The sequence below is a fragment of the Nicotiana tomentosiformis genome, chromosome 9, assembly GCF_000390325.3.
Source record: "Nicotiana tomentosiformis chromosome 9, ASM39032v3, whole genome shotgun sequence".
NCBI lineage: Eukaryota > Viridiplantae > Streptophyta > Magnoliopsida > Solanales > Solanaceae > Nicotiana > Nicotiana tomentosiformis.
Window position 1 is genome coordinate 38,776,165 of NC_090820.1, and position 12,740 is coordinate 38,788,904.

A 12,740-nucleotide genomic window follows, 5' to 3' on the forward strand; every position below is an offset into this window, starting at 1 on the left:
TTTTTTCCCTTTGAGGGGTTTTGGGGTTTTGGGGGGGGGGGGGGGGGGGGGGGGGTGTTTACCAATTGCTCCGTTTCGTATATCGTTGTAGAATGACTTGGCTGGTTGAAAAGAATAGAATTTAATATTAATATTTGTATCATTAGATCTTCCTTTTTTGGGGCAAAAACTAGAATGGGAGCAAGTGCTGTTCGTATGCATTAAAAGAAGTTGACCTTTATATTTTAAGAAAAAGACTATTCCTGAACAAAATAAATAGAGAATATGAAAGAAATATATACTAACATAAATAAAATTTAAAATTCGCCATGGTGAGAATATCTTCAAACAGTCTGCCTAGGCAGAGTAGCTTTCTCAATGGAATTATCAATTCATTATCATTGTTTATCAAACAATTCTTACTATTAAATTCAATGAACAAGATATCGCGCTGTGTACTTCTCATCACAGCGTAACTTTAATGGCGGCTACAGAATGGATCAAACTGCATCAGACTAGGAGAGTAATGACCGAGTTTCCTCATCTACATTTGGAGTCGTCAGATCTGCATTTTGAAAAGACGGCAAGAAATAAAATGAACCGAAAACATAGTAAAATGATGAATTTGCAAGCCCAACTAACAAATGAACTAATGAATTCAAGAAAATGAGAGAGAAACTTCCGATAGAAAATGTTGAATATGTGCAGATTAAAAAACGTTGTTTGATCAAAAGTGATCTCAAGAAAGCCTATGACTCAGTTGGATGGGGATTTGTGGAGGAGATACTATGGCATGTATCTCAACTATAAAGTACACCATATCTTTAAATGGTGGATTGTATGGTTTGCATTAAAAGGAAGAGGGATCTAAGACAGGGTAATCCAATTTCTTCTTTGTTGTTTGTAATATGCACGGAATACTTCACAAGGATAATGATCATGGTAGCAGGCGAGGAAGGAATTGGGTATGGTTTGCAGAATCATGGTACAGGGGACAAAATCTAAATCACCTATGGTTTGCAGATGACGTACCGATGTTCTGTAAAGGAGATTTTCAGTCTCTGATGCTAATGCTGAGGGGGCTGAGAACTTTTTCAAATGCATATTGTATGAACACTAATGCAGATAAATCTAACATCTCCAGTGCCAATATGGAGCCTCACTGTGTGGTAGACTTATGTGAACTGACAGTGTACCAAAAACGATCACTACCTTTTAAGTATCCTGTTATACCAATATCATCAAGGAAGATCTCTATGATTGATTGTGAGATGCTAATTGATAATCTTACAACAAGAGTGAGGCTGGGGATCCAGACACCTTATGCAGGAAGAGTGCAGCTGGTCAGCTACTGCATATCCACAGATACTGGTCTTGAATTTCATACTTCCTAGGAGTGTTTTGAAGGATGGAAATTTCCTATGGGATGGTAAGACAGTTATTAACAGAGCCCCCCTAGTGGCATGGGACTTGGTTTGTAGACTTAAAGAGGGAAGGTGGACTGGGAATCATTGACTGCATAATCTGGAATGAGGCTGCTGTGGCTAAATATGTTTGAATATAGCACAAAAGACTAACAATCTATGAGTCAAATAGGTTAATCATATATACATAAAAGGGAGAGCTTGGTGGCAATACTCTCATCCACGGGACTGTGGTTGGTATTGGAAGATACTCTGCTCCATCAAAGACAAGTTTGCTGCAGAATATGTGAATAATGGGTGGCTTACACAGAATAGTAGGTACTCAATCAGTAGTGAGTACAAATAGAGGAAGGGATGTCTGGAGGACTGGCTTGGAGGAAGATGGATATGGAAATAAGGTAAATATCCCAAATCATAGTTTTGTCTGTTAGTTAGCAATGTACAAAAGATTGCTTCGACTAGGGATCAGTCAAGATAGTAATTGCCTGATATGTGGTGGAAACACAGAATCTGTGATACGCTTGTTCTTTGAGTATCAATTCTCGAGAGCTTGTCTGCAGGAAATACTAAATTTGATGAGGATAGGTATACAATAAACAGATCGTGATATTGCGCAGGGTGGCAAGACTGGTCAAACGAAAATGGTGCAGAACTGCTGCTATGGCCATCCTGACTGCACTGATCTATAATATATGGAAGGCTAGGAATGCAGCCTTATGGCATCACAAGGTCCCTCGACCTAAGACAGTCTATGAACAGATCAAATAGTTGTGCAAGGTACGAATGCATACGATTTTGGATAAAAGGCAGAGTAATAGGATAGAGAATGGATAGAAAATTTATACAGATAGGATACTTTAATGTACAGATAGTAATTTTGCAACTTGCGAAGGCTTTTAGGTAGCCCTACCTGGTAGGTATACCTAGATTTGCAAGTCCTGAGGAGTTTCAAATTGTATTATGTTCGTGGTGATTAATAATATTTTTTCTTCACCACATAAAAAAAAAAAAAAGTTAGCCACAGAATAACTGTTTACCTAATCACATAACATTCAAGACCAGAACTGTAGATTTGTCCCTTCACTCCATTGGGCAGAATTACTACAGCGTTCAACCTACTTATACCTAGAAGACAAGTTATCTGCTACTTCTTTAGGCAAGCAAACTCATGTAGCATGAAGAATGTCCATTCTTTCGAACGAGAAGGTAGAATGCCTAGATCTTGTCAACTCCAAAGATTTCACCCTTGTGTCGTCAAGTAGGGGATTAACCAAACCAAATATATCTGCAAAAAGCGTGATCGTAGTCCCAGGAAATAGGTCCATCATAACCAATATTCACAATACCAATAACTAACTAGCTTACAGGCCTTGGTGGAGAGAGTTGCCCGGTTATGTGCTGGTGGGAGATAGAAGGTACCCTGTAGTATTAGTCGAGGTGCGAGCAAGATGGGCCAGACACCACAGTTATCAAAAAAAAAAACACAAAACCACAAATAGCAATTTTAGCTCATGGGAGAATGTGCTTCGAAGTATCTCACGAATGTGGAGGAACATGAGCAGCTTAAGACCAACCCTTCACCATTTCTTTGGAACAGACAGAAAGATTGTCAAATAAAGAAAATATGGCGAAGGTTGAACTCGAAGATATATTTCAAGAGACTGTAATAGATTGTTGTGATGAAAGAATCTCCTAGCAAAAATCTATATGCCTGCTACAGCAACATGAGATTTCACAAAACTACTATGTAATACATCAGCAAGAAGATGAGGGCTTTACAAAGTCACATGATTCATTAAGGTACTGACAAGTTTGACCTGAGGGATCAATTTACTGGAGGGGTTGAGATTGATTGCGATGGTGGCAACGGAAATTAACAGGGTTATCTAGGGTATATAGGAAGTACAGCACATTTGAATTTGGTTAAGCAGCGAACTATGAACTGTGGGCCAACTCATTCCTTCTTGTATGAACCCCAGAAAAGGCTGCATGTACATGTGACTCATGACGCATGCCTTAGATTTAGGAGATTTATTATTATTGGATCGAGCTAATGATTTCACAGAACAAAAGTAACTAGCACCGGTTGTTTCACTGGGGAGTTTATTTGATTGTCTGGAAAAATCGTGGTTGTTGAATTGGAACAACGCAACATTGTTTTGCTAGGTACAATCTAGGCAACTGCCGGCTGTACTTTGTTTCTTTTTCTTTCTGTGGTTTTGATGAATCTGCCGGCTGTATTTTGATTTCAGTTCACAACCATATAAATGACAATTTAACATAATTCAGAAGTTTTTAACATAGCTAATCCTTCTTCCTTTGACATATATATACATGTTACCATTCTCAAAAAAACATAGCTAATCATCATTTTTCATCACCAATCATCACAGATGCAACATGATAATGGCATCACAGTACTGAGATAACTAAAACTTGTTAACCTTAGATCATGCGAGTAAAACTACCAAATGAACAAAAAGCTGTACCTTTAAGGGCTTTATCATAATTTTGCAGCTGTATCATAAAACCAGCATTGGGAGAAATAACTGGTCTTTTACTCTTAACAAGCTGAAAAGCTTCAGACAGGCTCATACCATGCTTTTTCATCAGATAAGCGATGACTATGGTTGCACTGCAAAAGCATAGAACAAAAGAAATCATATGAGACTTTCTCTTATCACCGCTTCACATTGTTGATAATGAGAACTGAGAAACAGCAAACTAGTTGTTGTCAATTGTTACTACTTGACAAAATATTGGATAATTAATACATCTACTGAAGAAAAAAGTGATCTCACTATACAAAAAGGAACACCAGGAAAAGCAAACAAGACAATTTTAAGTTCTAGAAAGTTCTTTCTTATTTCCATTTTCACTGGTGTTCATGATGTCGATTAAAGGGTATGGTATATTATAAGAAGGAAATAGGTAAGTTTAATACGACATAAATGTTATACTATAAAGAGCTAGCTGATTCAAGTCTTATAAAGACGAACAATTTACTGAAGCCAACCCAAGATCCAGGCCACATAAAATCAACTAAAAGAGGGCAAGAAGCAGATTGCTGAATATGAATAGGAAGACATACGGGTAAAAAGGTTTCATATTAAAATTTAACCAAGTAACCAAATTCAAAACAAGAAAACCACATAAACGTTTTTGGTTTGTACTTGTACTAAAGAAGTCAAGCTGAAGGTATTGCATGACATGATGATAAAATTACTATTGCTACGAGGGATTTCATAGAGATCAGATGATAAAGTAACCGGAGTGTCTCACCTACAACAAAGAAACAACGCTACACAGATACCCTTCCAAAATTCATCAAAAGAAACATAAATGAGCGTATCATTAAGATATTGACGATAACAGGTCATTCTTTCAACGTTTTAACTTGGAAGAATTACACCTGTACATTAATTTTGCAAAGCACAACATAAAAGACGCAAGGAACATGGAGAAACCTGCATATCCAGGTTAAACATTTTGGTCTTCAGTGTGAATGCAAACGTCAAAAAAAAGAAGAAAAAAAACATCATAGGCACTTTCCTGATCCAGGACGAATGTCGTCCAACCCACCCCCTTCTCAAAGCAACAAAAATAAAAATACAAATATCTACGGAAAGATGTGGTTGGAAGCTAGCTCCATAATACTGCATTAGTTTCAGTATCAAGCTGAAGATGGAATATCAAGGTTTCTATTCTTGACCTACTAGGATTAGTCATGAAATTGAGAAACATAAATGAGTGTATCATTAAGCTATTGATGATAACAGTTCATTCTTTCAACATTTTAACTTGGAAGAATTGCACCTGTACATTAGTTTTGCAAAGCAGAACATGAAAGACGCAAGGAACATGGAAAAACTTGCATATCCAGGTTAAAGATTTTGGTCTTCAGAGTGAACGCAAACGTCAAAAAAAGAAGAAAAAATATCATAGGCACTTTGCTGATCCAGGACAAATGTCGTCCAACCCACCCCTTTCTCAAAGCAACAAAAATAAAAATACAAATATCTACGGCTATGTTGCGCGGACTCTCCAAAATGATGCCGCACCAGTGTCAGATCCTCCAAAAATACACTATTTTTGGAGTATCCGACACGCACCCGGCAAAATTTTCGGAGAGTCCGAGCAACATAGATCTACGGAAAGATGTGGTTGGAAGCTAGCTCCATAATACCGCATTAGTTACAGTATCAAGCTGAAGATGGAATATCAAGGTTTCTATTCGTGACCTACTAGGATTAGTCATGAAATTTTCTTTTAGTTATATGTAGCAAAGCAAGCTGGAGAGCAGCTACTTTGGCTTAAAATCTTGTACAAATTTATTAAGAGCCAGTATAGTTTTACACACCACTCTTTTTTATTGTTTTCCCATATATGAAACCATGATTTTGATCCAGGCAAAGATGCACGAAATCACCTTCTGGATTTGCCTGCAAAGCAATGCACCAACACACCGCCACCCTGTCCTTTTGCTTCTTCAATTTTTCCTTTTGCTTTTTCAATGAAATCGAAGCATTCCTCAAAGTAATTTGAAATATTTACATCATCTCTGTCGTGAACTGTCTCAAATTTGCAAAAAGTTGAAAATACAAATAAATCATTCATCAATCTCATTGAAAGAGAATTTTTAAGAAAACATGGAGGCAGAAGGCCTCAGTTTATCTTTACTGAATTAAGAAGTTATAATTTTATTTTATTTTTTGATAAGGTAAATTGGATAGTTCTAATCTTTACTAGGTAGATGAAATGAAGGTGAAGCATAAAAATTATAATTAGACATTATCATAAGGAAGAAATTTTACACTGCAGTTGGTATGGGAGGTAAAAAGACATAGTCCCAAAAAGGCTCTGGTAGGAAAAGTTGTACTTTATGTTGCTATACAAGAGTTCTTTGCTTCTCCAAATTAGATAGTTAAGCAGAAATCTTTTCTTACTCATTATGTAGGACCACTACGTATCATTATTATTATTTTGTTATTATCTTATTCTTCAATTTATTTACTACTGTTGTTTCTTTTACTTTGATTATCTTTACTATTTTTTCTGCTAATACTTCTCTTTTTTCAGCATTTTCATCATAACTTTTTTACTCTTGTATTTTTCAACCCTCTTTTGAAAACGCTTTTCTTGGGCCGAGGGTCTATTGGAAACAACCTCTCTACCTCACACAAGCTAAGGGTAAGGTTTGCGTAGACATCACCCTCCCCAAACCCCACTTGTGGGATCTCAGTGGGTATGTTGTTGTTGTTGTATGTAGGACCACTACAAACAAAAACAAAAGACAGGTAACATGAAGGAAAACACAGTGTAGCAGCAACACTAGTGTGGACAACTGAGGGTGTGGTATGGTATTTCCTGTTTTCTAATTTCTTAGTATAGTGGTTGCTGAATATTTTTACATAACAGACCACGTAAGTGTAACGACCCGGCCGGTCGTTTTGAATATTACAATCTCGTTTCCCCGTTTACTGTTCAATTTATGCTTTACATTTGTTATGTGACTTGCCGGGGGTAATTGGTTCGGGTCCGGTGAGGTTTTGAAATGATTCGGAACACTTAGTTCCAAGGTTTAGAATTTAAGTTGAAAATGTTGACCGGATGTTGACTTATGTGTAACAACCCCGGAGAATTTTTGCTAAGGAAAGTAAGGTTTTGTGGTGCCGAGGTAGATCAATTAGTACAAAGGTTATAGAAATTTCTTTGGGTTGAACAATGCACTCGGGAATAAAGGAAAATTTTCGGCAGAAGAGGACATTTCTGCGGCCCACTATGCGGTCGCAGAATCACTCTGCGGACCGCATAATGGCCGCAGAGTGATGCAGGTGCGAGGCAAGATTTGAGAAAATCTGCGGTGCATTATGCGACCGCAGACCTGTTCTGCGGTGCATTATGCGACCGCAGAACAGGTATGCGGGCCGCATAATCACCGCAGACCTATCCAGGCGACCCTCGTTTTGGAGCTTCAATTATGCGGTCAGTTTGCGGACCGCATACGTGTTATGTGATCGCAAATCTGCGTCGGGATTTCAATTCTTTCTAATTTTTTACCCGACCCAACTTCAATTTATAGCCCTTGAAGCTCATTTTGGAGCAAAAATCCGACATTTTTAGAGAAAAGTGAGAGTGTTCTAGAGAGAGTAAAAAGCTCAAGTGCTTTGTTCATCAAGATCTTGTTCAAGCTCCAACAAGGAAATATCACAAGATCTTCACCCAAGAGATAAGGTTTTAACCCCTAGTCTTCAATTTCGAGTTTGGGTAAAGATGGGTGATTAAGAGTATGATTCTTGGGTGTAAGAGTATTATTTATACGTATCAATAAGATTTATGGAAAGATTGTTGGGTTCAAATGGGTAAAGATTGGGTTGAAAATGGTAGAAATCTTCAAAGACTTTAATTGAAGATTTGAGGGTCGAGTTGATGCCGGAATTTGGTGAAATTTGTATGGTTGGACTCGTGGTTAGATGGGCGTTCATATTTTGTAACTTTTGTCGAGTTCCGAGACGTGGGGCCCACGGGCGATTTTTGAGTTAAATTTCTGATTTTATTGAAAAAATTAGTATTTCCTTATGGAATTAACTATAATAATTGGTATTGACCGAATCGAATTAATTGTGGCTAGATACGAGGCTTTCGGAGACCAATTCTCGTGGCAAGGGCATTGCAGAATAAAGAATTACACGGTTTAAGGTAAGTAACAGTTCTAAATTTGGTCCTGAGGGTATGAAACCCTGGATTATGTGTTATGTGATTGGTTTTGAGGTGACACACATGCTAGGTGACGGGCGTGTGGGCGTGCACCGTAGGAATTATGACTTGGTCAAATTCCATGGAACTGTGTAGTTGAATTATCTGTTGATATCCGTACATTCTCTACGTGTTAGAGAAAATTGAGCTGACACTCGTATTAAAAAATCATGCTTAGACATATGATGTTATTATTGGTACCCATTGGGGTCATTTCTGTGGTTGAATTATATGTTCAAATTGTAATTTCACACCCAGTCATGTTCATTCATTTCATATCATATCTCAGTCTCTGTTGTTATTTATTGATACATCATATTATTATTTTTGGGCTGATTTTCATGACATCTTGAGCCCGAGAGATTGGAGAGGTTGATGACTGAGTGAGGCCGAGGGCCTAGTTGTGAGGATATTTATGGGATCGGGTTGCATGTCGCAGCATGTTTCATTGATTTATGCCATGATTGACTTGTTATAGCGCTTAGGCTGAAGGAGCCCCTCCGGAGTCTGTACACACCCCCAGTGAGTGCAGGTACCTACTGAGTGCGAGTGCCGAGTGACTGTGAGGAATGAGTGACTGTGAGCAAAGAGTGACTGTGAGGTTGGAGTGAATGGGAGGACTGAGTGACTGTTGCTCTGAGAGGATGCATTGATTTCATTAATTGCTGCATTTCAGCTGTCATATATCACTGTTTTGGAAATTTTGAAAAAACATTATTTTCTGTTTCAGTCATATTTGATATGAAATTACTGTGAAATGTTAAATGTTGAACTTGAGAGCATGCCTACCCTTTTCTGTTGAAAAGTACTGTATTTGGACTTAGCTGAGAAGCTTGTCACTACTTTCAGTTCTTTATTTATTATTGTTACTTGATGAGTTGGTTGTACTCATACTACACCATACACTTCATGTGCAGATCCAGGTGATCCCGGACACAGGGGTGTTGATTCTTTCACACAGTTAATTTTCCGGAGATTCAGAGGTAGCTGCCATGTTTCGCATACCCTGTCTCTCCTTCCCTATCTCCTTGTTTACTGTATTTGGTCTTAGACTATTATAGACCGTGTTTTCCAGACTTGTAATGTATAGATACTCATGTACTCAGTGACACCGGGTTTTGGGAATATGTTTTACCTAGTAATTGTGGGATTTTCTCTTAAACTTAATTATGATGTTTTCCTTATTTAAAAGATATTGTGGGTTATTGATGATGTCGGCTTGCCTAGTATTGAGATAGGCGTCATCACGACGGGTGATATTTTGGGTCGTGACAGTAAGAGATGGATAGCGCATAAGTCATTGACTTATATAAAAAGGAGATGCAGATTTTCTCATCACGTGCATATATTCAAGACATATCCAAAGCAAGTCAGCTATATCAAACAAAGTTAGAGACTTCCTACCAGTAAGGACTTTGTACACAAACTCATTTGGATAAGACGGATTTAAATCTCTGGCAATCGTCAAAATATGAGTTATATTCAAGCTTTTGAGTGCATCTTTATTGTTGGCAGCTCCAAAGGACCCTAAATAGAGACCCTAAGAAGTACAAGGAAACTAATAAGGATAGGTAAAAAAAACTGGAAGGGCTAGGATTCATGGTTTAGTACCTCTTCAATCGTACAAGGATCCTTATCTTCTCTTATGATTTTTGCTACGGACATTGCACGCATTAGAGCTTCAATTTGCCCCCTATATGAATCCAGAGCTTGATCCATTTCTTGTTTTCTTCGATGAAATAGCTTGAACTTTCAGAAAATTTAGGGGTTCTGGAATATTTGGCATATCAGTCGTTACTAATAAATCAGTAACTGTACATGAATACAGAAGAAAATCAAGACACACTTGAAAAAAATTAGACTGAAGTGTTGCAAATTCCAATACCCTCTTCCGATGACAGCTCAAACACTTTAGATTAGAAATTCCTGCATTGTAAAACCTACAAGCTTACATTGGCGTTTTAGGGGGAAAAAACTAAAATATCTCCATTATGATCTATGAACAATCACCATTCAAGTTGCACTACATCATTTAGTAAAGGTCATATTATTTATGTTCCAAAATGTATAGAAATTTGGAACCAAATTCCAAATAACAATTCTGTTAGATATACTTCTTAGAAAGGCTTTATAAGTAAGAATTCATGACATGAAGTTCTATTCTCGATCAGTTAGTTACCAGTTGCAATTGACAAATAGAGATACAACTTAAAAGTTGAGCACAAGATGGCACATTAACTTTTCCGGCAGAGGGATTAATGTAACTCAACTTTATCGGTACCCACAAAACTACAGGTTCAACTTTTAAGTTTTAACTAGAGAGCAGCTGAAATGTAATGAATGAGCTCAGAACCACGCTAAACACCATAACCGTGTAAACTTGCCTAATACCATTTTCATTTAATATCCTTGCAGGAATGGTTCTATAAGTATATGGAATTAACGATCTGAAATTGTGTTCACAATGCACATCTCACCAAGATGTTGGGCTTGAAGGCCATGAGATCAAACTCTTGTGAACCAATTACACTTCAATCCCAAACTTATTGGCTATATGAATCATTTACATCCTTGCCACTCTATTCGGCCCTATTTCATTCCAATTCAAAAATATCTATCTGTGTTAGAGGACTCATCATACCATGACTTCTTTTTAAGCCGGCCATTGGGTTTGGGACAAACTATTTGAAGCTCCCAAGAGGTCTAAACTCTTGTAAAGACTTTAATTCATTAAATAGGAACTCCACAACTACATAGTCGAACATGAAATGTGGCAAATTAATGCGAAATTGTAACCTTTATCCAGTATTCATCAATCTCCTGAATCAACTCCCGAACTAGAGAGCAGCAGCAGTTCTGATTGATGAGTTGTTGAAAACAAATGTGCTAAATAAATCATATTTATCGAATAGTTGTCCACTAAACCAAAATTTCTGGGCTGATTTTGATCAAACATCTCCACACCAACCAACCCCTCCCAACCGCAGGGAATATTAATGTCAAATATCCAAAAACTCCGCAACCATTCACCCAAAAGAAGTTGAAAATCTTCTTTTGACACAGTTTTAGCAGCTGCTAATTGATTAATGTTTTCCCCTATAACTTTTTTTCGTGATTTTTCCCTTTTTTTCAAAACTCAAAAAGAAGGAAATCAATATTGAAGAGTAGAATATCAACTGGGTGATTCACAGAATACTGAGTCGAACAATTACCAATTGATACAAAGGAAAAATAGATTAAGTATAGCTAAAAGAACACATTAAATGAGAAGGGAAATTATTTAACAATCATGGAAGAGGAGACCATGGAATCAATGAAGATCTTACCGGGTTGCCAATCAAGAATAGGTATGGCTCTGCTATTTCAATAGTAAAGACAGACGTCTGTTATTTTAGAACTGAGTGGATTAGAATTAAGTTTTTTACTATAAGTATGTAACATAGTAGCAAGTACAAAAGTAAATTTCACTTTAACCCTTGGTCTTTAATGATTGACAAATAATACCCTTAATATATTTCATCGTTCTAATGGGACCTACGTCGAGAAACCAGTAATTGTTGGTTTTCGAGGTACAACCGGTGAGGCTTGCTCAGTTGGTAAAAAGCACCTCCAGCTACGACCGTTAGTTCCTGGGTTTGAGTCACATTGAAAGAAAAGTGTGAAAACATTATAGATCCTCCTAATTTGGGAGGGTTTAAACAATAAAAGAAAAGAAAAATCACCTGACCGGTGAAATTCCTTCCTCAGTTCCACAACCTATAATATCTCATCTAGCGAATTAATGAGATAGCTAGTGTCCTTGAGTTTGCATTTAGGATGTTGAATGATTAGTTGTCCAAATTATTATGGATGTGTTATGAAATAAAAGCAATTTAGTAAAACATGAACAAGAACAAGTTATGAAATAAAAGCAATTTAGTAAAACATGAACAAGAACAAGTTATGAAATAAAAGCAATTTAGTAAAACATGAACAAGAAATAGAGATAGAGAGAACGAAGAGTATTTCTTCTTCAATTGTGTGTATTTTCCTATCTATTACAAGGCATTTATATAGGCATGAAAAGTGAAGAAAAATATGTCATTGAATATGTCATTAAGCATTTGAGAAGATCATGGAGGAAGAGTAGACATCCACCATAATTTGATTTTTCTTATAATACTCCCCTTTGGATGTCCATAGATAATGTGCCTCGTTAAAACCTTATTAGGAAAAAACCCTATGGAAAAAAATCCTAGTGAAGGAAAAAGAGTACACGTGTTTAGAAATACGCCTTTTGGTTGCCTCATTAAAAACCTTGCAAGGAAAACCCAGCGGGACAAAATCTTGTAAGGGAAAAAGAGTACAACACGTATTAACTCCCCCCTGATGAGAGCATCAATTCACATCCTTGAGCCTTCGCATCCCAATCTTGTATACTAGTTTCTTGAAGTTTGACGTCGGTGGAGATTTGGTGAACAAATCAGTCATATTATCGCTTGAACGGATCTGTTGCACATTGATATCACCATTCTTTTGAAGATCATGCGTGAAAAATAACTCCGGTGAAATTTGCTTTGTCATATCCCCTTTATGAATCCT

General features: G+C 37.2%; 1 protein-coding gene across 9 annotated transcripts; it reads right to left on the bottom strand.

The window, feature by feature from the left end:
• Positions 1 to 265: 265 nt before the first annotated feature.
• Positions 266 to 11,610, bottom strand: LOC104105283 (dual specificity protein phosphatase 1-like). 9 transcript variants are annotated; one of them, XM_070186176.1, is made up of 7 exons: positions 11,486 to 11,561; positions 10,006 to 10,085; positions 9,771 to 9,929; positions 9,564 to 9,699; positions 5,833 to 5,974; positions 3,893 to 4,038; positions 266 to 544 (listed from the first exon to the last, which is right to left on the bottom strand). In XM_070186176.1, the coding sequence occupies exons 3-7, from the start codon at positions 9,876 to 9,878 to the stop codon at positions 495 to 497; spliced, it is 582 nt and encodes a 193-aa protein (XP_070042277.1). In that variant the 5' UTR covers positions 9,879 to 9,929; positions 10,006 to 10,085; positions 11,486 to 11,561; the 3' UTR covers positions 266 to 494. The 9 variants fall into 9 exon arrangements, with proteins under 9 accessions (XP_070042277.1, XP_070042275.1, XP_070042276.1 ...); XM_070186174.1 differs by having other exon boundaries at positions 10,022 to 10,085; positions 11,486 to 11,560; XM_009613537.4 differs by lacking the exon at positions 266 to 544 and adding an exon at positions 2,276 to 2,688 and having other exon boundaries at positions 10,045 to 10,085; positions 11,486 to 11,582.
• Positions 11,611 to 12,740: the final 1,130 nt, after the last annotated feature.